At 42.1% G+C, this 26,695-nt stretch overlaps 2 protein-coding genes across 11 annotated transcripts in view; both read left to right on the forward strand.

Annotated features, from left to right (window-relative positions):
* The window catches only part of rims1a (regulating synaptic membrane exocytosis 1a), an 88,794-nt gene that overhangs the window by 21,368 nt on the left and 40,731 nt on the right, over positions 1 to 26,695 (forward strand). For all 10 annotated transcript variants that reach the window (XM_030442824.1, XM_030442825.1, XM_030442828.1 and 7 more), the window contains exons 3-6: positions 3,204 to 3,411; positions 5,743 to 5,754; positions 22,961 to 23,232; positions 24,057 to 24,742. In XM_030442824.1, coding sequence (XP_030298684.1) covers positions 3,204 to 3,411; positions 5,743 to 5,754; positions 22,961 to 23,232; positions 24,057 to 24,742 — 1,178 coding nt within the window. The remainder of the gene's footprint in view (positions 1 to 3,203; positions 3,412 to 5,742; positions 5,755 to 22,960; positions 23,233 to 24,056; positions 24,743 to 26,695) is intronic.
* On the forward strand, positions 15,612 to 18,766 carry LOC115597125 (uncharacterized). The gene is made up of 2 exons (XM_030442835.1): positions 15,612 to 16,270; positions 17,850 to 18,766. The coding sequence occupies exons 1-2, from the start codon at positions 16,122 to 16,124 to the stop codon at positions 18,349 to 18,351; spliced, it is 651 nt and encodes a 216-aa protein (XP_030298695.1). The 5' UTR covers positions 15,612 to 16,121; the 3' UTR covers positions 18,352 to 18,766.

Genomic DNA, 26,695 nt, shown 5'->3' on the forward strand with positions numbered 1-26,695 from the left:
ACAGTGTTGATTAATAGTAGGGGCCATACGGAGGCCATTACAGTTCCATAGCAATAATAATAGGTGTTTATTTAATGTAATATGTTTCAGTGACATCTCAATTTGTCTCTTCATACGGTCTTTTTAGTCTCTCGCTTCCACTGAACATTTACGTCTTATCTTAGTAAACAACTGTACTTTTAGGATTTACAAATAGACTGAGCATACAGAAATAAAAAAAAGTACAGTATAAAAACACAGAAAGAGGCGATAGACATTGAAAAATGGAAGGTCAAAGTAAAGAGTTTTTGGAAATACGAACTAAAAACTCAATGAACCCAATTAAAGAATGACAGAGGGAAAATAGAGTGAGGATGAGGGAATGCACTGAGCCCTTCCATGCATTTAATATTGAGTGTAGTTACATCCAGCCAATATGGATTTATTAAGTCTAATACCAATAGAAGCTATTTTGGATTAAAGCCACCTATCATCAACAATAGTGCCTCTGAAGTAACAAATAACACACCAATAATTATACAGAAAAACAAAGCCCCTCATATTCATGTGAAATCTGACCAAAGTAATCAAGGCTTTCCATGAACAACCAATGCCGTATTGATCAGTTCTATAATTAACACATAACTAATGACACTGCCCATACTGTATGTCGGTCTAACTCTATTAGGCTGAACAGATCCAGGGGTTGGGACAGACACGGTGAGAGATGTGGAGCAGGAAGTGAATCCTGCGGTGCTGCAACAGCAGGTGACCTCACTGTGACCTTTGGCTATTGCTCCCAGAAAGTGTGTGTGTGTGTGTATGTGTATGTGTGTGTGTGTGTGCGCGCGCGCACTAACATCATCAGCGGTGGGTTTGTGTTAATGAGTGTGCGTTAATTTGTGTGCAAATGAGTGTAAGTTGTTTTTTGTGGAGAGATTACAAGAGAAGAGATGGGGTGAGATGAGGTGTGTGTGTGTGTGTGTGTATGTGTGTGTGTGGGCAGGTGTTAACATTTCCTAGGGCAGGTTGTGTTTCACCCGCTGGGTCCTCAGAGTCTTTGCAGGATTTTTTGTCAGGGTGTATTTAGTTTCTTCTTGTTGCACATGAAGGAACAATGTTAATTTCTCCATCAAGTGGCTGTTGGACTTCATTTTTCCTCTGGCCCCCCCACTGCTGGGATTTGTAGTTTTTAACAGGCTGAGCCGATGGGGGAGGAGACTGCATCATCGCTGACCCCCAGTCTGTGAGTACTGTAGCAGCCACAGCAAATGATATGAGGGGCGTTAGGTTAAATGCTCAGAGCAGCAGATTTGTGGAGGTCAGAGGTCTTTTTAAGCTTTTAGTTCAATTTGCTATTTATGATTTTATACTTTGTGCTTTACGATGGGGCGATTGCCAAATATTAGGAATGATATATTGCGCCTAAACTGTAACTCATATGGATCGTTTCTTTAATTTGGTCATCAATGTTTATTCGAGGTGTTTTAGATTTTGGGAAAAGGTCATGCTTGTTGAAGGAGAAGTTTGACTCCCTCCTCTCCTCTCTTCTCATCTCCTTTCCTCCTCCTCTGTCATTGTTCACTTTCTCCTCTTCTCTTCCTTTTTCTTAAATTTCTTTTTCTACTCTCCCCTTTCACTCATCTCTAATCCTCTTCTTCTTTTATCCAGCCTTCCCTCCACTCTTCCTCCTTCTTTCCTCTCAGATACACTCTTTATTAGCGTCAATGTCAGTGTCACATCAATGCCAAAGCTAGGCTTTATATTAAATTACGATAATAATGTCAAGATAACACATACTTGAAAGTGCTATCTGTCAGGACATGCATGTATCCACTGAACAACAGAATGGCTGAGGTGGGGCGAGAGCTTTTTATTGCTTTCTAAGTTTACCCTCACTTGTGTGCTGGAGGATTTCTGGACAGCCTGTCTCCTCTCAGTGGCCACGTTTGTCTCTGTGTACCTGCGTCAGTAACCAGGCTGAGTTTGTTCTTTGTCAGTGTTTTCCTCAGCTTTTTTGTTTTATCAGCTGTCTCCCTTCCATGCACGGCATCCACTACGGTAGACAGATATTTGAAGCTTTTTTTTTTTTTTAACATTTGAGCCAGGGTGCCACGTTCAAATCGACAAGTGATGGACTCTCCTGCGATTATTATCTTCATATCTGTTTTTCATTTTGACTTCCACTCCTTTACTCCTCCCTTTTTTTCTCAAATGTCCCCAATTCCTCTTCTCTTCTTCTCACCTTTCCTCCTCCCTTCTCTGCTCCTTTTCCTCTTTTGTCATTTCCATTCATCTCCTCTATTCTTTTCTTTCCTCCTCAACACAGCTATTTCTAGTCTCCTCTCCTCTCCTCTCCTCTCCTGCCAGATTTTAAAGCACATACATCTACATGTACATGTAGAGAGCATGTTCAGTATGGGATGCGATTGTAACCGGCCTGCCCGCTGAGATAAAAGTCCAGATAACGAGCCTGACTACACAAAACGAAAGTGTGTGTTCGGGGTCTCCTCTCTCCCCTCCTGTGATTCTCAGCCCATCAGCTCCTCTCCTCTCTGGTCCGTTTCCCCTCTATCTGCTCTCTCTCCCTCAATCTCAACGGTGTGAAATCCAATTAATCAACATACTGTAACGCCTTAGATAAAACCAATACTCTCCCCCTCTCTTTCTTATATCGATCCGAGGAGTTTCTTGAGTCGGCAGAGCGGCCTGAAACAATAGCAAAAAAAAAAGAAAAGTTGATTGCACCAAAACACACAAACAGTGATATCGACTGGACTTAATGCAACGGCTGTCTCCTTCGCTCTCTGGTTTCTGTTCTCCCGCCCTTTTATTTATTTATTATTCATCCAATAAACAAATTCCTTTCTTGTTTTTTATTGTCTCTCATCCCCCTTTAACGCCGGTGATTTGCAATAAATCACAGTTTACGGAATTACTATGGACTGGTGAATCTAATGAGTGAATCAAAAGAGCAGTATGTTGTCATGCTTTTTTTTTTCTTCTTCTTCTTTACAAGAACAGGGCCTACAGCATGCAGGAGCAGAACTATGTTTACTTCTTTATTTATCTCTATCTTTAGCCACATGAGCTATAGGAATAGAAAGTCTTGTCGTCGGTTGATCAGTTGGTCCAGACTGAGATGCACAAAAAGGATGCACACATGATCAACGTTCAAAGATGCCAAAGCACTAATGTCCGTTTCCTGTTTTGATTTCTTCCAGAGGAATCCAGCAGCAGTTGTCCAGCTACAGGGAGACGGTGATCCGGCAGGCCACGGTGGCAGCGGGCTCGGTCCACCGGGACGACGCGCCAACCTGCGGCATCTGCCACAAGACCAAGTTCGCAGATGGCTGCGGGAACCTGTGTTCGTACTGCCAGACCAAGTTCTGTGCCCGCTGTGGGGGGCGAGTCTCCCTTCGATCCAACACGGTAAGAGAGAGAAAAGGGGTGTAACCACAACATTTTCTTCTGCCGTATACTATGTCATCTCATGATAGGTGACGGCTACATTAATGATACCACAAAATCCTACATTTTCAAATCACAATTTTTTACTCATTAACCCATTTTAGTATGCCCTTGTGCCCTGCCGATGTTGGCAGTGTCATCATAGAGGAGACCATTCCCATCAAAATAGTTTTATTTACATTTGTCTTGTAGCTGAAGGATCAAGTTGATCACTCAGATATATTTTATATTGATTTGCAGCAAGTGACTCTTCCCACTAAGCGGATATAATATGTCGAGGTTTAAAACCATAAAACATATAAGAAATGTACATTTATTATAATTTTCCACTTATTTTTTCACATTTTTTTAACATTTTAGTTTTTTTCCCTTCCTTCTTCTCCCCCCTCGTAAAATTTCCAAATTTTTTAAATGATTAAATCTTTGCTAAAAACCAAATTAAGCAGTTGAGAATGATATGAGCTGACATAATTTTATTAATTTCGGAATTTCTGCAGACTTCCAAAGAGTCTGTTTTTGTGGTGCAGACTTCACTGGACTTCACTGGTTTAATTACCCACAGTTCAATGCAACATGGACATGACATAAAGTAACTTATTGTGAATGTGTTAAACGATAACTCTATTAAAACGGTAAAATCATGTCAGTATGTAGAGGCCATCAGAGCGAATCTTATTACTGTCCTCTTTAGGTGTGACTGTGAGTGGCTTACATTAGTCTCGCAGTCTCACACCCACGCAGTGACGTGATGACAGTGAACACATCGAAAGGCCCAGAACGGACAAACCAAACTGACTCCAGGGACGGCCTTCTGTGTTTTTCGAGGGGAGGGGTTCAGTTTCAGTTCACGCCGCTAAATGCCTCTAAATCCTGGACTTTTAATTACTTCAAAGGTACACTATGCAGTGTTGGGTAAGAAATTTAAATCAGAAAACCAAAAAATCTCCTACTGGATAAACAACTGTCCTCAAAGGACAACACAATTTCATACTCTTTTACTTTGTTTATATTTGCCTTACCCTTCTAAGTAGCCACCTTTTGTGGCCTCAGACATCATGCTGGGGACGTTATTTGCCCTCTGAAGACAGCTAGTTTATTCAGTTATGGAAAGATATTCATCAAATAAATATTTCTGAGTTTGTATTATTACCTAATTAATATTGTAAATATGACCTTTGTGAGTCTGAATTTATTTCCCAGAACTACAAAGTCCGTGCACCCTCAACTAAGATAATTATTTCAGTCGTATGTTTGACTCATCTGCTAACCTTTACCCATGGGGGAGTTCATAACCATCATGCAATCGAAATCCGCACTTACAGGTGTGGCAAGCGTGTTTACACTCGTAGCACATGCAGCTGTTCTACTGTACGTCCAATCAGGCTGCACCGGGGGCCGCAGGTGTTCGGACTCAGGTGGAGGTGATGAGCCGCGGCATGTATGTGTGTCTTTACGTGTGTGTGTGTGAGCAAGTGTACAGTCTGCTCAGGATGTGCATTGATATGTCCTATATATGGGTTCTGTGTGTATTACTGTGTGTTTATGTGTGCCTGTTTGTGTGAGATGTGATCCATGCCCGCATGTGTGCACAAATGTGTGTGACCCAGGCAGGAGCTGGTAAAGGTTAATTGGGCATTAGACTGAGCCGTGGACAAAGGGGGTGGTCTCCCACTCCGTCTCGGTCTCCCAGGGGTCCGGAGGTGCCCTATACACACGCAGCAGGGGTGTAGGTGTGTGCGTGTTGGCATCAGGAGGCGAGTCTTCCTCTTGAAATGAGTGACGTCCCATCTCCCACACCTTCCCCTCGCCTACATCACCGGTGTGGCATTTAATGACCTCACACAAACACACACACTCAAAAGTACATCCTAATTAGTTACAGCCTGACATGGGGATAGTTCAGCTGTGGGGTCCTGGGTGGTGTGTTGGGGTAGGTAGTAGTTGTGTCAGTGTCAGAGAGTAAACATCTTTCCCAAAATGTGTAACCTTCCTTTAATTACCTCATCCCTGTTGGTTTTGCGGTTGCGGTTGTTATAGATACAGTTGTTAGACCAGTCACAAAAGTTACCGTTGCTTTTTTTTTTTTCCAACCATAATAACTTAAATATGATACTTCAGAGTGGTAGCCTATTCATTCCTGCTCTCTTACTATCTGCTTGGCACATATCTATGTACGACACTGTTTGTTGCTGGTGGGGCTGTAGGATCATTGCCATGCTTTCAGATATCATCTTTGCTCACATTCTCTCTGTCTTTCTTTTCATTACACATGAATGGCTGACTGGGCTGCAGGAGGACAAAGTGGTGAGTGCTGTGTTTTTTCCTTTCCTGGGCTGCATAATTCTGCCTGTAACCTTTGAGACAATCCATCTTAATGGGTTCAGACAGTATGTATGTATGTATGTATGTATGTATGTATGTATGTATGTGTGTATGTATCACTATTTCTGTCTGTCCATTATGCTTATTATGGTTACAACAAGGGTTGTATCAGTAGCAGTAGCAAAAATAGCATGGCATTAATAAAAACTACATCATCTTGCAACTATAATTAAACATCTATCCAGCGACCGTTTTCCATATATACTGATATTCCGGGATATCTGAAATCTGGAGCTCAGAGGTAGATCAAACCAATACACTAGGACAATTTTGTTTTTTTTTAAGTGTCAACTCACCATGTGGAAAGAGGGAATAATCCACGTGGAGAGGCGCAGATGATGACATGCTCTGTACTGACATTTAAGTTCAAACAAGAAATGAAAGAAAAGTATTGATAACTGGTGTAACTTTTGTTTTTTTTTCATCCATCCATGACCATTGAACTCACAATCTTTGACTGTCACAAGTTAGATTTGTATCAAAGAGGATCACTGCACCTTAATTTATCGAGGGTTTCGAGCCCTATAATGCTGAGCAGAGTTTGATGGATATATGTGGTGCTCAAAGCTTTGAAAAGTTATACATCGGCAAACACCTTTCAGAAACAGTGTCCACACTTTTCAGAACCTTTGGAACTTTTTTTAATGTAGTGTACATAGTGAGGTTGGGAAAATGGATTTCCATCTTTCAAAGACCTGGCTGAAGTGCGCCTTGAAGTATAGTTTAAGATTGACGTACACAAAGTAACTATCTCACTGCAATAATTATTCTAACTAATGTTACTAATTTTTTTTTATCAACTAATGATATAAGCTTGTTTTCTTTCTAGCCAAGAGTTAGATTTGAAGAATGATACAAGTCTTATTGTCCATATGATACGAAGCTACAGTCAGTAGCCGGTTAGCTTACCTTACCTTACCTAAGACAGTTTCTCCTGGAAACAGGGAAACAGCTTGCTGACTTTTTAGAAATAGAAAAAAATCACACCTAGCGGCATCACTAACGCTCATCGATTATGAAAACCCGAGAATAAAAGAAACCTTGATGTAGTTTTAGGGAAGGTTACATGCCAGACTATTTTTTGGTTAGTCCTAAAGTCATCACTGCGAGGTTGCTAGGCAACCGACAGAGACTTCAGGATGTTACAGTGATAACCCTAACAGCGAGTGGGCCAAGAAAGGAAAACTGTCACTGTTTCACCTAAGCAAACAAAAGCTGTTTAACCTATTTCAATACTACAGTGGGACAATAATAGTTGCACACTTGCCATGGTCTGCGGGGTCGCGGTACATACAGTTCACAGGCGGGTGTGCAGGTGGAGGATGGGGGTCGAAAAACCTGAAACCTGAAAGAGTGGCCACCCTATGTAGCGTTTTTCTCAGGGTTTTTGATTCGTACATTTTCGGTGTACTGGTGCGTTTCATGGCTTCCTCCTTTGCTTATGGCCTGGTTAAACATGAGTTAAGCGAATCATCCGATATGATGCCGCTGGAGAAACGTTCCCGGCGGACATGCCTTTAACACCTTCCTCTGCGTGTGTAGCTGTGTCAGGTTTAAAACCTTACTTGGCCTTGGCTGCCTTCCCTCAGGGCAGCTGCCAAACGGCACTTTGATGATACTTGGCCGGGCTTGAACACCATGGCTGTCCGAGAGTGCTTTGGTGTGCTGTACATAGCGGGCACACTCCGCTGCTGAAGCTCGGTACAACAATCACTGGCTCTAAAGAGGAAGGTTTTGGCAGAACGGAGGCCTTATGTAGCACTGGCTGTATAGCTGGACAGCAGACCGGGTTGAATTACTGTTTGACATGGATTCATTTAATTAGTTGGGGATTGATTAATCTTGCCTGGCACAGCAGTCCAAAAGAGCAAGTTACTCTGCCTGCTTTTTCCACTCCACTCAAACTAAACACTCAAAGTCAAAGTGAAAGTGTTGGCACGGATATCCCTGCGCCTGAATGATATGTATTCTATCAGCGTTGTAGAGTCCAGGTCAGTTCTTTTCAAATAAAGTGCTTTTTTTTGTGTTTCCATGGATCTTTGAAGTCAGTTCCTGGGAAAATGTTTCTTAAAGGTAAAGAGTAACTTTACATGTATTTCACTTGGAAGTTACCAAACGTTGTTAGACATTTCCAATGACGATCTAAAATCTGAAGCAAAACCATTTGAGCGCCACTTTAAGCAGATGTTTATGTTTTAAAAAAAAATAAAAAAAATACAACAGCATTGTGTAAATGTAGTCAGGGTGGTTTCTCTGCTATACAGTACATCATACCCACCCGTGCTGGGAATTTAATCTTTAATAAAAAAAAAAAAATGAAGGCTAAATCGCTGCTAAGTTGTTTTTTTGACTAACGTCGTCCTCACTCTGTAGCGTATTTTATTTTTTGTTCTGAGTGAGCTGTGATGGGCGTGCTCAAGACTGTTGCTGAAAGTAAATGACAGATAAATAAAGTTCTAATAAGCGTAACGATATGTACAGCGCGGTGCACGCAGCCATGCTAATGATATTCAGGGCTCATTATCTGCAGTGATGGCTGAGCCAGCGGAGAGACGAGTGTGTGTTGTTGTACTGAAGCCAAGTGTTTCTCACAGAAAGGGCCATTTTTGAAGTCTTGATTCCTCCTCTCGTGGGAAACTATAGAGAAGAGTGTTGTGTGTTACTTTCTCTCTCTCTCTCCAGCTCTCTGTCTCTCTCTCTCTCGCACACACACACACACACACACGCTCACCAACACCTCTCCTCTCTCTAATTGTAATGTCCACAGCGGTATTTCTGTGGGGGATCTGTGCTTTTATGTGGCTATAACTCAGACTGCTCAGCGCTGGTAGATTGCTGTTTTTAGACCAATTCTGATTCAGAATTACTGGCATGTCTGCTTTATCCACCTGTGTTTTCAACCCACTGATGCTGTAAACCACGGATGTAATGTTGGTGTTATAAATACACTCCATACAATTTTAGAACAGAGCCTTTTCCCGGTGTGGATGAGTCAGAGAGGAGAATGGTAATTGTCTGATTGAAATGTTGTCAGAACATCTACTTTGAGAGTGGTGGGAGAGGATTTTTTCCCTAGATCATTTGCATAATGCGGGATCACTGAAGGATACATGAAATCATTTTTATGATCAAATAAAATAGAGTGAAAGTACAGTTAAATAAACCTTTTTCACAACACACGTGCAACCCCTCGCCCTGAGAAGGAAGGTGGCCCATGTACGTGTAATCTGAACGCAATTTGACGTTGAAATGTTGACAGGGTACGTACATAAACATACAAACATAACGTATCCGTTACATTAAATACAATGACAACATTTTGTTCTTGCAACTGATCTGCAGATATTGGGAAATACAGATTTAACTAATAATAACATTGCTATTGTTATTCCTCAAACCTGTAATTGTTTTTCCACAAAGACAAGTCAAAAGGTTTGCTTAGGCTAGCAAGGCTATCAAAATTTAGATGTCCAACATGGGAAAACTTTTGACAGGAGAGAAAAATGTAAGAAACAAGCAAACATGTCAGACTTATAATTTGAGGACGTCTATGTTGCATGTTTTCAGTAATCATCCAATCATTTAAGCAATAAAACATCAGAATGGACCTTTAACATCTTGTCTTCTTCTTTCATCATTGTTCTCTTGGTCTTGGAAATTAGAAAAATGGCTGGAAGTTTTCAGATCAAAGAGGAAACGCAGGAAAACAGAGAACCTGGCTGACTTGGTTCTTGGTGAGCTTTGGATGAAGCCAGGCTAGCTGTTTCCCTCCATTTCCAGTCTTTATGCTAAGCTAAGCTAAACACGTCCTGATCTTCCCAACATCGCTTGTTCCATACACCCAGCGAACATGTATAACCACAGCCTATTGTCAGTTCTCTGGCAGTCCATATACTCATATTTAGCACGTATCTTGCAGTGTACACCTCTTCAGGCCCGTCTGTTGCCTATAAGCACTATTTCCAGGGTCAGTGCAGTTTAACTCCCTCCTCCCTCACTGCCGCTTCCTGTGTCACTTTAAGGAATCTGTTACAGGAGACTCAGCATGCTCATTCATCACGTGTTTGTTCAGTTGTGTTGCCATCGTGTTAACGTAATAGTTGTGTGTCACAGTTTGCCCTGGGGGAGGTGTTTGTGGGCCGGGAGACGAGTCTGTGTCATGCTTACATAGATTTGTTCCGAGCATCACAGAGCCAAGCTCATTCACCTTTTCTGTGGGTTAAAATGCCTCAGACGCAGCTTTTATGTGGCGAATGGACAACCTCACCTAAGCCGACACTCTCTCCCTTTGCAAGGCCACTGTGACTGTGTGTTAAAAGTTAGGAATGTTAATCAAATCAAGGCAAAAAAATACCTACAATAATGATCTTACTATGCTTCTGATACTTGTGGAAATGTACATCTATTGATCCAAGCCTACAAGGAATTATGGCTTTGTGCTGCTTTGTGTCGGGGTGCAGCGCGGTAGAAAAGCCCAAGCGATGTGTCATCTGCTGTTAACGCCACAGCGCCTCATGATTACTATTGATCGCCAGTCTCGCTAGCTGCGTCTGTCTTCACGTCCATCTCTCATTGACTGGTCTTAAGGGGGCCATCTCTCTCCCGGTTGTTGCTGTACACTCCCCTTTTGAAAGCAGGCTCGGGCATCCGCACGCGCACAAATACATTCCTCGCCGCACAGTGTTTGTCAGGTGCACACAGGCACCCCTGGATGTACAGCGCTGTCACGTCAAGGAGGACACATCGTCACGTCCGTATGCATGTACTGTGCATACTTATACACACTTTCGTTGTGCAAGACAGAGAGCTCAGTGTTGCTTTCAGTGTCTATCAGTGTAATGATTATGGTCGATGTCATTAACATCAAACACAGCAGGTTAATGACCCCAAGTTCACCTCAACTGTTTGCAGGAACTACTTGCGCTGACTTTTCCTCCACAGTCACCTGAACTCAAACAATATTTATGGGGGCACCTGAGGACTGGGAAGGCCAATCATTCTGTGACATCACGAGTCGCTTTTGTGGAAACACTGTCAAATCACGCTGGGATACCATGAGTCTTCGGGTTTTCGTGCAAACTTGTGGAGTCCGTGCCGGCTCGAGTGCATGCTGTCGTTAAAGCTAAGGGGGGATATTCCAAAATACTGAGATATTATGAAATTCATGTAAATGTTGCAAATGTTTTTTTACTCAAACTGTTGAGCTGATACTATTAGGAGAATCAGACTTTTTGACTCTATATATTTGGAGGTGTTGTGAACATTCATTTAACAATCAACAGTCATCTTCAGTTTAGTCATCTCTTTGCCCCCTTGATTTTTTTTTTTGTGTTTCACGCACAGGCCTCACACTCAGTCATTCAGTCCGTCAGTCAGTCACTCAGACTTTCAGACCTTTACATTACCGGGTGCTGTGTTTGCTAACTAGAGACGTTCAGTGGTGGAAAAGGGAAGTGCACAGTCATGACAACCCTCAGCTGCTTACAGCTCTCTCTCTCTCTCACACACACACACACACACACACACACACACCACATCCTGTCCCATATGCATGTTCATAAAGCTATTACCTTTCCTTATTTTGGAGGAAAAACACAGTGTTTGTATAGGAGAGAATGAAGCTTGAGCTCAAGTTGTCCTCCCATTGACCTGGTAATGATGCACTCATGTTTGTGTGTATCAGGGAAAACGTATGCTACATCTGGCCCGGGGACAGGGGGGCCTCACTTGGCTCTGTGCAGACCCTCATATTGATCAACTGTATAACTGTAGCCATTGCCTTCGTGTGTATTTATACTAGTGTGTGTTTGTAAAGAGAAAGTGTGTATAGCCCATTGTGCAAGGTGCTTGCTCGTAGGACTAGTGTACCATGTGTTATACTACAAATACAATGCACTCCGGTGCCTGTAAATGCACTTATTTGTGTATGAGCTTTGTGTGCGTGTGCATGCGTGTACTGTATGTGTATGTGTGTGTGTGTGTGTGTGCGTGTGTATTTTGCTGCGGGTGCCGCGCTGTGCTGATATAGTACCTCATTAGCTGCTGTGGACACTAATCTCCTTTGTGGCAGTCTTTCATCCTTAGCGCAGGATTTATTGACGCCCTCGGTTACGGCGCTCGCCTCGCATGCTGCTGGTGCAATACGTCAAGCTGTCATTGGCTGGTGCTACTTCCTGGTCCCGCCCCTCCTCCCACTCCCCTCCCTCGGGGTAAATGTGGTATTTGTCTCACCTGTTAGGCGGTGCGCACCTGGTGTGTTTAAGCACAATTCGTGACAGTGGCAGGAGGTCTAACGATAGCTGGAAGTGCTACGTGACGGTTTGTCAAGTTTAGCGGACGCGGTAAGGTCCGGAGAGATAGAAAGAGGCAGTGACAGACTCTGCTGTCATGTCATAACTGTCAGAATGACAACAATAAGCTGGGGGAGTTCATATTTTCAAACTTTTGTGACTGATAGAATTTTATTGAGAGATCCAACTTGGCAATTTTTTCCTTCCTTTGCTGAGCTGAAGTTTGGGAAGTGAGTTTATTCACTTTCTTCCTGAGAAGCAGATAAGTAGATTGATACCGCTCTCATGTCGGTGCATTGTGTGGAGGGAGAGCAAGCTTGGTATAAAGACTGGAAACAGGGGAAAACAGCTAACCTACTTTAAAGTTCACAAACAGAAACATAACATTTCCAATTTCAGTAGTTTCAGTTGGAGATATGCTTTCGTGGAAAACGACAGCTGGGTACGGCAACTGTGCGACAGAGCCAGGCAAACTGCTCCCCCCCTCCCCGTTCCATTTCAACTGGGAAGTTATAATTATGGACCTTTATTTTGAAAATGCTTTAATTGGTTTGTCTCCATATTGACACAGACATTAGAGCGAGTCAGTCTGTCCCCGCTCGCTGTCAGAAAGAACGCAAATATGCCTATTCCCCACATCATTCTTTCAGGTTAAAGCTGACGCTGCTACATGGAGTCACGTACAGTGCAACAACTAGAATGAGACAGAGTGACTGCACTGACTATAATAGATGTGACTAACAGACACCTCTCCTTCCTCCCCAGAAGGCTGTAGTGGGTGTTAATTAGCCTAACATGGAAGCTGGTAATGAGCTTGATAACAAGGTGCTTGGAGTTGTCATATGCTGGTCAATAGACTTTGACATATGTGTATATCAAGAACACAACAGTTAGAAAAGATGCTTTTTTTTTTTTTTTTTTTTTACAGATGATGATTCATTATAACCATGACGACTTATTATCGGCTATAAAATCACTTATACCTTCTATAGCTGATATAAAATCCCCTATTGAGCATCAGTAGTATGATTGTGTTTAGGGACTCCATCGCGCCGACACTTCCCCTTTCTCAGATCTGTTTCCAGGAATCCTTCAATAATGTAGTCTATAACTGATTAAAAGATGCCTCCTGGACGGATCAAGTGTTGCACATTTTTGATTATGTTCTCATCAGTTTTTCTGCTAATTTACTTTCAAGAATAAAACAAGAACGGATTCAATGATTTACATCCACGCCACAGGAGACTTTCCGTTCGGCCGATGTACAAAGAGAGAAAAAAAGAGAAAAAAACAATCTGTAAAAAAAAAAAAAAAAATGTGAATGTGGGCAACCGGTGAAGAGCTTTGCACTGGGAATTGAACCTCTTGCCCGCCTCATGCTGACCTCCATTTCACATACTGTACAGTCTGTCGTTACACAAAACGGGCCCCCGGCTCTCTCCAGGAAAAACAAGCACCGAGCTACGCAGGGTCCGAGATCTCACCACCGGGTTATTCACTGTTACACCGTATCATGGAGGCAACCCCCCCCCCTCCCCTGAACGCACCATACACACATGAGCAGTGGTGCACACAAGCAGGATACACTCTCCGGCTCCTCGACAGACACAAATAGACACGCACGCAGATGGACGCACACACACACGCACGGATGCAGCGGGACGCAAAAAAACAAACACACACAGGGGTTTGGTGTCCTAGTTTCCATCTGTGGAGAAGCTATTCTCTCTCTCTCTCTCTCTCTCTCACTCTCTCTTTCTCTGCCTCTCTCCTTCACTCACAAACTCCTCTCAGGGGGGGTCTCGCTGTGGTCATGTGACACATCGCTGCTGCTGCTGCTGCTGTTGTTGCAGTTTATGTGTGTGTGTGTGTGTGTGTGTGTGTGTGTGTGTGTGGGTGAGAGCGGGCGTTTGTGTCTGCATGTGTGCATCGCTGCTCATGTGCATACATTTTGTTATTGAATTGTCAGTTTTGTGTGAGTACGCACAATCCGCCTATATACGTGTGTGTGCCATCCCTTGATCTGTGTGTGTGTGTGTGTGTGTGTGTGTGTGTGTGAGCGCGCGTGTGTTTGTGTGTAGAGCTCGCTGTCAGGCTGCTCTTTGCCAGCCTACTGTTCCCCTCCTCTCCGGCGCTTGTTTTACCATCAGAGTGTGATCTAATACAGGGATTACTATGGGATTAAGTGAGTCTCTTATAAAATAACAGCTCACCGCTTCCATATCTCCACAAACACTCTACCATTTGTTCTGCGGTATCAACGCGCTCTAACAAAAGGTGGAAGCACAATGACTGAACTGCTCCAGCGAAGGAGGGAAATGTCAACCAGCTAATTTCACCCCCTCCGGTTTCATTTTTTTTTAGCACACCTAAACACATTTTATTCTTTGGTTAGATTTTTTTTTTTCCCCCAGACCTATCAGTCACAAGTCCTATCAGTCATGTCTGGTGTGTGTGTTTTTTCTAATGAATTCCAACCCTGAGAGATGTCCTTTAGGCCTTGGCATAATCAAACACAGACAAGAGATGCACTGATTTGTGCTGATTAGAGACTTCTACGGCCTAGACCTAGAACTGATCTATTAATGTGTGTATTCTATACGTAGCTCCACAGTACAGACGTACATTAGATTTGCAGCTGGAGAGATGAAGACATGCCGTGCTTGAAACAAACAAATCAAAAGCGCGGATGACAATAAGAACGAGGTAAAGATAGGATAAGATCAGTTTTAACAATACTAATGTACTTAAAGTTGATTTGATCTGTTTTTATGTTAACAATGGATCAATTTTCTATTTGTAATTTGAGAGTTGTTGCCTCTAGTGGCAAACCCACAGTAAAATATCTGTGGAGGTTTTTTAGCAGCTTTAAGGTCAATGTTTTGCGTTTCATGGCCTGCACCTTTTTATCTTTTGATTCATCCTCACTCCGATCAACATCGCTATTACAGCTGCTGCAGACAAAAAAAAGCTCCGATAAACTGTCTGCACCGGCACCTGCCCGGCGCCAAACAACCTGAAGACAATGCAAGCGAACATAGTGCAGGATTTACCGGCCAAAGCGTCTAACATTTCTGAGTTTATGGACAGTGAACCAGAGCTATGAGTGCATACTGGACTTACATTCATCGGCTGGACGAAACACGATTAACGTTGCTCCACATTTTGCTGAATGAGCAAACAGGCAAGCAAGTTTTACCATATCAACGTCACAAGGTGTTCACAGGTGTGTTTCTGCTGCCCCCAAGAGACCAAAAAGATCATTTGACACAGCGTTGAGCTTTGGAAATCTAGCACCTTGTGTACACCACCGATAATTGCCCTGAATTGCATTGTTGAATGAATACTGTAGCATATGTACATTATGCTTACATTGTGATTAATCAGCTGTCTTTTAATAAAGTTCCACTCCACAGAATGTAGATGTGCTGCTGTAGTGAAAGAGGTGTGCTACTAAGCCTGCATCTTGATTAATACCCAGTGTTGTACGCTGAAATTAGCTGTTTTGAGTATATTCAAACATAGAATGAAAGGATAAACAACAACAATACTACTACTACTACTACTAATAATAATAATAATAATAATAATATGTGTTGCATGCTGCATTCATCCAGTCTGAGGTCTTACCTGTTATGCTACAAAAGTAATAAAAATATATCATAGGCCTACATGTCACAGGAAAAACTTTATTTTAAAAAATTGCATTGAAAAATGCTTTGTTTTTTACAGTGTGGAAAAAACTTATCTCTATAGCAGATGTGTTCTCTTAGTATGGTGACTTTCAAAATAGTTATAAATAAATGAATAGCCATATAGCTATGACTGAAGCCGTAGTAGTTAATTAAAGTCAATACTAGGGGCTGGAAACAGTTCAATACATTAAATAAACAAAAAGAAGTGATGGTTAAAAAAAAAAAAAAAGAAGAAGAAGAATCGCACAGCAGGTGACGTCAGCCAAGTCACGCAGCAGTCACGTTCACGCTCCTGCTCACGACAATGTCGGACAGAAGTTTCAGTGAGTCTTGGCTCAGTGTGGATGACACCGGGCCCACATGGGATGAGTGCTATGCCGTCAGTTCCACCGACTGGATTTTTGAAGGTGACATCGTCATCCCAAATTCAACAATGGAGTCGGAGTTGGATGAGTAAGTGCGGCTTCAACCTTTCACTGCTAGCTAGCTAGTTTTCAACGTTAATGGAGGCTGGGGCGGGAAAAGGCTATTAAAACTAACCTGCAGTGGCGTTGAAGTTACTCTGTCCAGCAGTCAGGGCAAGATTTGCTTTCTAGTGGCTATTTTGGTCAGTCATATGTCTTACTAACAACACTTTGGCATGTGTAAGTCGTTTTATCCGTTCCTCTCTACTCAAGTTTAATGCTAGCGTGTGTGTAACAGGCATTAGGCTAGCTAACATTGCTGGCTAGCTGGATGTTAGCTAGGTAACGCTAGACTTATGATGCCCCTACTGGTTCTGAAGTGAACATTAGCTAGCTACATCAATGTGTAATTTGTACCCAGCATTTTTCCCCATCTTTTGGCAGATGTGAGCTAATTGATAGACAAAAGTGCAGGTTTTGGGACCTGACAACTTTGTTTTTTGGACTATATCAAGCAGATAATTATCTATTAGCATATTTAGTTGTAAGAATGTCATAGCTAGGTAACATAACAGTGCTACGTCAGGCATCCCCTCTTCAAGCGTTCACAGCCAAATTTGACATTTGTCCAAATGATGGTTTTCTTATAGTATGAAGTGATGTTCTCTCTGCCATGTAATTAACAGTAAGGCCCTGTCTGCAATCATATAAAAAGTCTTACAGCTCAATAACAAGCGCACTGTAAGATATTCACATGATGTAGGCCTAATTCTAAAACATATCTCTCTTGTTTGTACGAAATTGTTTTTAAGTGTGCGCTGCTCTCGGTATTCTTATGTTACTGCAGTATGTATTCGACTAATGTAAAATAATTCAGATTAAAAAGGGATTTACAATGGAGAAGCTATGTTTAACCCTTCAAGATTACATCCACTTTCACATTGTGCAGCTATTTAACAATACCTAGCAAAAACAAACAAACAAACAAAAAAATTTAAATTTGGACTGACCTGTTCCTACCAATGATATCATCAATCAATCTTCAAATTGATATGTGGGCGAATTGTACAGAGCTAAGATGTCATGTCAGAAAGATGCAGCTTGAGCAGAGTAATTCATGGATTACTGTGCTAAAACACAACATGTTTAAATAGATATATGAGCATAATTCAGAGAAGACTTAATTAGTCAGTCACAAAAAAGTGCAATAAAAATATGAAGTACATTCTACCTGTTTGATAATAAGGTTGGTGCCATAACTAGACACTAGAGGGCATCAGGATGGCAGACAAATTACTGAAATTGTGTTTCAAACATTTACAACTGTATGTAATAAAGTTTTGTCTTTCTTTTTAATACATATTTTTAAACAATACTTATTTAGAGTATTTAGTTGTGAATTACTTTTTGGTTACCTTAATAACTGTCTGATTTGGCAGTTTGTTCTGCTCAATTATTCTTAATTGTATTTATTCTTAAAATTATTGCGGTTGTGGGAAGTAATGCAGATCTCTGGAACCAGGCTCTCTTTTTTTCTTTTTTAGCACATGCAGTAGATGACATATGTTGCACCTTTGTGCCAGTTATGTTTTAAAATGAATACAATCCCTCCCTGTCTGTTTGCCTAGCTTCGGTCCAGGGGCGAAGGATCCTTCAGATCCAACAGATGAAGAACGGAGTTTATCTTCTCCTGTTTTGCCTTTGGATATGCTTCCATCTCTCAATTCCCCGCTTCCATCCCCTTCAACATCTTCGCCACCACCCCACACAGCTCCAAGGATCAGGGCTAGACGATTTCATCGATTCAAAGCACCCTTTCCCATGCGACACAGCTGCGGTGGTGGTGGCGGCGGCGGCTGCTGCTGCTGCTGCAACTGCAACTGGAGGAGTTTCAGACCGAGAAGATCCAAGCTAAGAATATACAGGCCTGGAAAAAGAAAATGGGAGCACCTTCCTGTGGTCATGCGGCCTTGCAGGTGGTACCAGGTGGTCGGCAGCATGCAGTGCATTCACTGCGAAGCCCGGGGAAGGCACCAGCTGACGTCATGGATGTGTCAGAGCTGCCATGTGCCTCTCTGTCTGATGCCATATCGGAACTGCTACGCCAAGTGGCACGATCAGAGGTGTTGAGTACAGAGGATGGAAGCTTTCGTTCTGAAAGGAGAAGGCAGTAGAAGTTTGTTCTCCATGATGGGATGAGCTCTTGTGTTCTAACTTTTGTTAGCCTGAAGACTTATAATGTTTATTCCTTACTGTATTTAACAGGCATCATGCTACATTTGGTTTTAAGAAGAGGGACACCACTTGATTTTACTTTCTCTGAAGAGTTCCTCAAATATGTCTAATTACAAGAAATATTCTCTTCAAACGTTGCTGTGGAGAAAAAGTGAAAAAGTTTATTTTTGAGGTGGTCAACTGGTTTGCACTTCATTGTTTATTATGATCATTATCCATACATTATTACAGTTGTGATTAGGTTATTTAGAAAAAAAGTTTCCCTGTTTCTGTTAATGTCTGTTCCAGATTAAATTGCAGTTAAATTAAATCTGTTTGTTTTGTTATTTTTAAACTAAACTGCTTTATACTGTATGGGAAGCTCAATCTTGATGTGAAAACCGTAACTTAATGTTAATATCCATAAGTTGTATAATCTTATAAATTTAATGGGATATACATTTTCACGCCTGTATAACATTTCTCCAAACCCAACAACTAAAAAAAAAAAGGAAGTTTCAAAGCAGTCAGTGATTTTCTCCAAAAGCAACATAGAAGTGAGCAACAACGGCTAATGTTAACTTTGTTTGTAAAAATTGACATGTTGACCCTCCGTGAAATGTTGTTTGCTTTTTATCGATTGATTGTAAATCAGTTGAAATTATGTTTAAACAGCTGCTAAAACTAGGACGCACTTTAGACACTAGCTGGTAACAACCTGACCCTTTTAGGAGGAGAGAAAACAACCTGATGTATCGCTTCAAAAGTCATTTAAGAAATTTTAATTTGTGAGGTCAGTTTTTAAAATTTTTATTTTAAATATCCTGAGCATTTATTACACTTTTTTCAGAAGTGTCAAACGTTTCTCACAGTATTTTGAATTATGAAGATGTTTACTGTTTTTAGGTTTTTAATATAAGTTATCTACTGCTGTTCTACCTTTTGACATCCGCGGTGATGACATCCCATTAGATAAAATGCAGGAATGAAATGAAGAGACTACAAAGATGCATTGGAATTCCTACGCGACTACATACAATCCGGTCACGAGTGCCTGCCTGTAAATGTATGGACGAGTCGACTCGCACTGCAGTGTCGATCTGGCAGCCGTCCACCTCGTTGGTCTGGCTGCAGAAAAATCACAGATTGGTGGATGTTTTCACCAAAGCTTTAATGTCCCACATGAGGGAGTGTTTTGCTTTCTTTGCTGTGTGTGTGTGTGTGTGTTCGAGCACACGTTTTCCCTCTCTCCCTGGTGGTGCTGGGGTGTTTGGCAGGATAAATATAGCTGCGTTGGTGTAAAGCGGTTTTCTCCTCGGCTTTTGTGGCTTTAATCAAAAGCAATCTGGAGGAGGGAGAAATGGAAGGGAGAGGAAGAGCAGGAGGAGGGGGGGGAGAGGGGAAGAGGAAGAGGGGGTTGTGGGGGGGTGGGGGGGCCATGTAGGGTTGGCCAATGCCAGAGTGTTTTATTTTAGCTCTCTTTAAAGAGTCATCGGGGAGTGTTCAGGAGTAATGAGAACCCTGGTGGCTGGAGGAGAGGGACTGACTCTAACCTCCCCTCGCTCTCCTCCATCCTCTCACTGTCTCTTTATTTCCCGCCCAACCTCACTTCCCCTGTCATCCAGTCTCCCTCATTCTTGGCTCTGATGTCAACACAGGAGTGCGACTGCGGGGCCCTTGTGAATCCTCATATCTATTTTAGGATGTAACGCGCATCCCTCATCGATGGGAACTGACAGCGATGTTGACGAGACGCGTGCAGACGTCAGTAGGCGTCACGTTTGGTTTTTAATGAATTTCCGTTAGTGTATGCGTTGAAGCCATCAGTCTGAATCGACCAATACAGTACATCTTCATAAATACCACTCTAGGTGGCTAATTAAGGCTTACTTTCCCAAGTTGTTGTCTTGATATGTGGCCAATAAAGGATTGCCAAAATTGTTGCAATTCAGTAAGTGAGAAATTATATTAGATTTAAAGAAAACAAACCCGTAGATGCACCAATTTAATGGCTGAATGCTGGTATTGGCCGATATTTACCCTGTTGACTGCTGTCAGCGTCATCATCTGCATCTAGGATTTCATTTACCAGTGGCAGAGGCTGATGTTTATCTGATCTTGTCAGTTTTGCACCAGCACATTTATGAGGTACTGATTTGTTACATCCCTCCCGTCAGTTTGTAGGGTTATGCAAGTACTCCGAATATTGAGTACGTAGTTGTATAGCAGGCTAAAATGGCATTTGAAGCAGTTCATTTTTTATACAAGGAATCTTGTTGAGGAGGTTGTATTAAAGGCTGTTTCATAAATCTGTTTGATTTAATATGTTCTGTTTCAAAGATAGTGTAATGAAGGGCTGAATTACTTTAACACAGTTTTGTTTCGTTCAAAAGTGGAAAAATAATCTGATCATATTAAACAACAATATCAGCATTGACCCAACAGCTAAAAATTGTTGGTCTAAACATTGCTGCATGTATTGGTCCGGTATTTGCATCCCTAAACAATAAAACAAAAAAAGTTAAGTTTTAAGTCCTGTTTAAAATGTAAAAACAAACCTCCCCAAAAAAATCATGTCATGGGAGCATGTTGAGAGTTGACAGAGGATAAGAGGATAAGAACTTATGTAGAGCCAATTTTGGATTCAAACATTGTTCTTTTATTCTAAATTTGATGACGTCAACAACAACAAGAATAAAATATTGGAGTGCACTACAGTGTTGTGCACTCTTATTCCACTCTGTCTGACAGAATTCCCTAACTGTATGTATTCTGCAAGTTCCAGCTCTTCATTGAAGCTGTGACGTTTAAGCAAAGCTAAATGTGATAATTAAATCCGATGGGTGACCACAGTATGGCTGCACAGCCTTTGTTGGTCAGTGGGATTAATACAGTTCTTTGCTGCCCTCATTTACACTTGGTTGCACATGTTTAAGATACTGTTTCAAACATGTTCATTGCGTCGACTTTGAAAATGGTGAGGGGCAGAAAGTTAGTTTTTCAGCTTTTGTTTACGGCTTCTTCGAACAGATCAGTTAAAGCAACAAAATGTAACTTTCCAGAGCAAAAAAAATTGATTGTCGAGTCTCATCCACAGGTTGTCAAATAGGAACGCTTTGAGTGTGTCCCACTGGTCCGTTACCAACCCAAAGCATCTGTATTTGACGACTGGGTTGAGACTCGACCGCTACCTTTCTTTCTCCAGGAAGTTAATTTCATCACTTGAGGTCATAATTTTACAATTTTACACAACAAAGTTCTTGCATAGCTTCTTGTTCTGAGGCAACATTATCAGTACGAGGATTGTAACTAAGATTAACACAGTATTGATTTGCTTTCCAATTTTATCTTTATGTATTTTTTTTTGATTACTGATTAATTGTTTGGAGTATAACGTCGGAATATGTCAGCTTATTTTGTCTGACCCACAACTGATAACAGTTTGCCTCCATAGAGGTCGAAGAAAATCAGTAAATATTTTCACTTGATGAGCTGGAATTAGTGAATTTTTCCTTTAATGATGACTTACAAATTATAATAAATTCGTTATAGAGATTGTGATTGTGAACTGTCCTTTATTTGAGGAAGTTTTACCTATTTTGTTTCAAATTAAGGTGTCACAGTAGCAGCAATTTTGTATTTACGCAGGCTTTGTATCAACCACCTCTAGAAAAATGATACCTAGCATTGTTCCTGTTTATATCATAATAAGAAAAAAAGTTTTTATTGGTCACATACTCATACAGGAGGCGCAGTGAAACGTTTTTGTGATACATACTGTGCAAATCGCTGCTTGGAATGTGTCATCACCGTCAAAATGTGCTGATATGAGATGCTGTATGTACAAACACCCGCTTTCCAAAAATTGAGATTTATAGCATGCAGTGTGAGCGGATCTGATCGAGACTGCAGACGTGCGTCACAAATGTGAGGAGACGAAAATATGAATGTGACGCTCTCAGCTGTAGTGTGTGTAAACACGGCCAATGTATAGTTGGTGTGCATATGTGCGATGGAACAAATAGAAAAGAGAGAAGATGGGAGATATGATTTTGGCAGTGAGCTTTATATCCTTTCATTATCCAGTTGGCTTTGTGTGCTTCGTTCGAAGGCCAGGAGCAGCCCACGGTGGAAGCCAAGCTGCTCTCTGGTATAACTGCCATGATGGTGATCTTAAAAAGCTTCCATAAAAGCCTTTTTTTTTCTGGACCACTCATTGGCAGCAGTACAGCTCTTTAGGAAGTGCATTGTTCCATTTCCTGTTCGACAGAAGCCGGGCCTCAGATTAGTGGTTGGCAAAGTAGTTGGTTGAGATTGGTTTTCAAAGGCTGTGTCGGGGAATAGCTCCTTCCTGTTGGGACACGTTTATGTCAGCAGCATTAAATATCTCAGAGAGAAAACATGATGTGATGTGAATGTATGTCATGTACATAGGATTATCTAATTGTACTTAAGCTAACTTGTGGGCAAATCATCCGGCGACATGTCGTATAGCAGCGACTGTAATCTCTCCCTCTCGTCCCAGGTGATCTGGGTGTGTAACAACTGCCGGAAGCAGCAGGAGATCCTGACCAAGCCAGGCGACTGGTTCACCGGTCCGGCTGGGAAACCTGCTGGCCTCGGTTCAGCCATCAGCGAGCCATCTGTGTGCCAAACGCCTGGTGACAAGAAGCTCCGCTCTCGCTCCCAAGCGCCCCCGGGTTCCGCCACCGCAATCCAAGACCCCAACCGACCCGGCGCGCCTGGAACCACACCTGGCACTGATTCTCGGTCACGCAGCGAACCACCGCGAGACACGTAAGCTGTAGCAAGGATGAAACAGAAACCTTGCCACTTCCTGTTTATACTTGACTGCAGTAACATACCACCAAGTGTTGTTATCCAACCAACACCACTGAAAACCTTTTATTGTTATTATCTTCATTATTATTGTTATTATTATAATTGTTGTTGTTGTCATCTGAAGACACATATAGATGGGGGGACAAATTAAAGGCAAAACCAACATAACGCTTATCTTGAACTCTAATGGACGGATGGCGTTCTTCCAAAAGATTTTCCCCTCATTTGGCGAGAGTGCTGTCTAAAGCTCTTTTTTTAAGCATGGAATATTTAACATTGCTGGCTTTATCCATCTGTCGAAGTAATGGATTCTGGTCATTCAGACATAGGTGCCTGTTACATAAATATCTGTTCAGACATGGCATGACTTTCACAGGAGGAGCTTAAATGCTTAAATATTTTGCACCTGGGATGTGAGAGGCAGTAGGACGAATTGAAAAGGAGGAAGAATTTTTTTTTTTACCTGTTGCAAGAGTGATGGTTGTTATAACTTATTCTGCATTTGGAGACATGGTGGACAAAACAATGGATAGTAGAATACAGGACTACTGTTAGCAATGAAATGGCTACAGATGCAAAGCCACATCACTTATTTGTTAAATAATAAGGGAAGTTGAAGCTAAACGCAGTCTGACAGTGGGGTCTGACAAATTTACAGCATATAAAAACAGAATCTATTCATGTATGTGTCTGAAGTTAAAGACCTTGTCTGCCAACAATTCTCACCAATTTGTTTTCTATTTCTTTTCTCTCACCTTCTCATATTGATTGCTACCCAGGAGAAATGGAAGGGGAGGCGGAGGAGCTGGTCGTGGAGAGCGCCGGCCAGGTCAGGCCAGACTGCAGACCCAGGTCTCCATGGACCGGGACCTCCGGGGAGAGTCCAGGGAGCGCAGAGAGAGCCGGCGGCTGACAAAGGGACGATCTCTGGAGCACGATCCTGTGGGAGGAGGTGGTGCAGTAAGACGGACAGAAGAGGGGGGCTACCACCACATGGACCACAGCGGTGCCCCCTCTCGCCAAGCAGGGCCGGTCCCTCCTGGAGGCCGGGGCCACCCTGTGCAGGGTCGTGGCATGGGTATATTAGGGGAGGTTGGGGAAGGGGTGCGGCCTGGTCAGAGGACGATAGGCGGGGGGCCACATGAACACGCCCTTGCTCAGCAAGCCCCTCCCCCTGAACTCAGAGAACCTCCTGGTTTGGGCCCTGGCTCAGCCCCCGGCCAGGGACCAATAGTGAGGCGGACCAAACGGGAGAAGGCTGAGAGCATGCTGCGCAATGATTCGTTAAGCTCTGACCAATCGGAATCTTTGCGGCCACCACCGCCGAGGCCCTACAAGTCGAAAAGAGCGCTCGGGGCCGGAGGAAAGAGGCAGACCAGCGTCAGCAGTTCGGAGGAGGAGGGAGGGACCACGCCTGAGTACAGCAGCTGTGAGGATGCCGAGATCGAAAGTGTCAGCGAAAGAGGTGAGAGACATTATCAATCATCACGTCGTATTCATGAAAAAAAGTGTGATTGATCTCAGACAGGGAGGGTACGAAAACTATCGACATCTATTCATTCGATTGTTCATTCAACCATCACATCAGTTATCTGAGGCAATTTGATTTTGAAAAAGATTTGAGGGACTGATCCGTCTCACCACTGCTTGACAGTTTCTTACACTGCTAATGCCAAGGAAGTACTATAAGTAAATACAAGTCATCACTAAACATCCTAATAACCACTCATATCTGTCAGATCACATGTCAAACGGGCATGTCATTTGGTACACATGTCGAGAACATAGATGTTTCACCACCACTACCTGCGATGTATTTCATTTTCAGATACTTACAGGGGCTCTGTGGAATTTCTGTGTTGTTCTGGATGCTGGTTCTTAGTCTGTGTTAGCGGATTCCACTTCTTAACTAAAGTTAGCTACTGTTGCTCTCTGTTAGCAGAGCAGAGAGATGCACTGAGGCGAGGCACTCGAGAACATACATAAATACACGTCTGGTGGACCGTCACGGAAAGTCCATCCCAAGTCCTTCACAAAGAAACCCTTCACACCAGCAGCTTTGAAGTACTTAAACAAATCATCCACGGGCCTGTACAGGCAACCTTAAGAGAAGAGGAGGGTCTTATTTTTCATTTTGAATTACAGTACAGCCACTACTACAGCCATTACTCACATATGGTCAAAAAAAAGTAAGTGATGTAATGGAGGACCAATAACGTCCTCCCAACGAGTCACTAAATGCACAACACAAAGAAAGATGCTGAATAGGCAACTGTTAGCAAATGCTTAGCTACATGCCACCTTCAGTATCAGTGGCAGTTCTACAGACTGACATGTAAAGAAGGTGAGCTGGAAGAGAAAAAAAGGACGGAAACAGTTTGAAATTAAAACCTTCCCAGAAATAAAGCGGCAACTTTACAGCTACAGTTTAGTAGCTGCTTTTGATTAGTGCTGCAAACAACCGGTTATTTTCATTACTGATTAATATGTTGGTTATTTTCATGATTCATCTGTTAACAGTTGAGATATATAACTGTCAAAAAAATTTAAAAACTGCTCATCACAGTTTCCCAGAGCTCAAATTGACATCTTCAAATTGCTTCTTTTGTCCTGACAAACAGTCTGAAACCCAAAGACTTGATTTACTGTCATACATGACAAGGAAAAGCAACAAGTCCTTACATTTTAGAACCTGGAACCAGCAAATGTTTTAAAATTTTTTGCTTGAAAAAAGACAAAAACAATTCATTAAAACTGACATTTTTCACAGTTATGTAGCTTGTCTTTTATTGGCTACTTCCTGGTAGACATCATGTGAGTTTTTTTATCAAATCCACAAGCCGCCCAGGAACAGTGTCTCCTACAAGTACACTGTGTAAATCAGCCTGATTAGGCCATTAGGATGAGGGATATATAACAAACACATCTCAGAACGCACATAGCCATTTATAAACCTCCTCAACAATGTGCAGTGTTCATTAAAAGAATCCATTATATAATGCCTTTTATTTCACACACTTACACTTTATATATGTGTTAAATGTATGAGGTGTTTGAACAGTCCCACACTGCATCATAGGAGGTGAGAGTGCCTTTATTCAGACGCCTCTAACTGTCTGGGTTCAGTGATCAGAGCAGGATCTGATGTAACCTGCTGATATGAGGAAACACTTTCTCTTTAACTATTTGTTCTGTTGCGTAAAGCTTTCATTCAAATATCAAATATTACGCACCAAACTATTTGAAAACATTGGCATCTTGGAAACTTGAATCATTTCTGTCATCTGGTTGTGTTTGCAGAAACATTTCACCTCCTGCAACATTTCCTAACTTTTGTGTACAGTGCATGCAGCGGGCCGGAACTGGCAGTCTGATAATCATTGTGCGTGTGTTTGTGTGAGAGCCCGTGTGTGTATCT

Source organism: Sparus aurata, chromosome 15 (assembly GCF_900880675.1).
Source record: "Sparus aurata chromosome 15, fSpaAur1.1, whole genome shotgun sequence".
In the NCBI taxonomy this organism is placed as follows: Eukaryota; Metazoa; Chordata; class Actinopteri; order Spariformes; family Sparidae; genus Sparus; species Sparus aurata.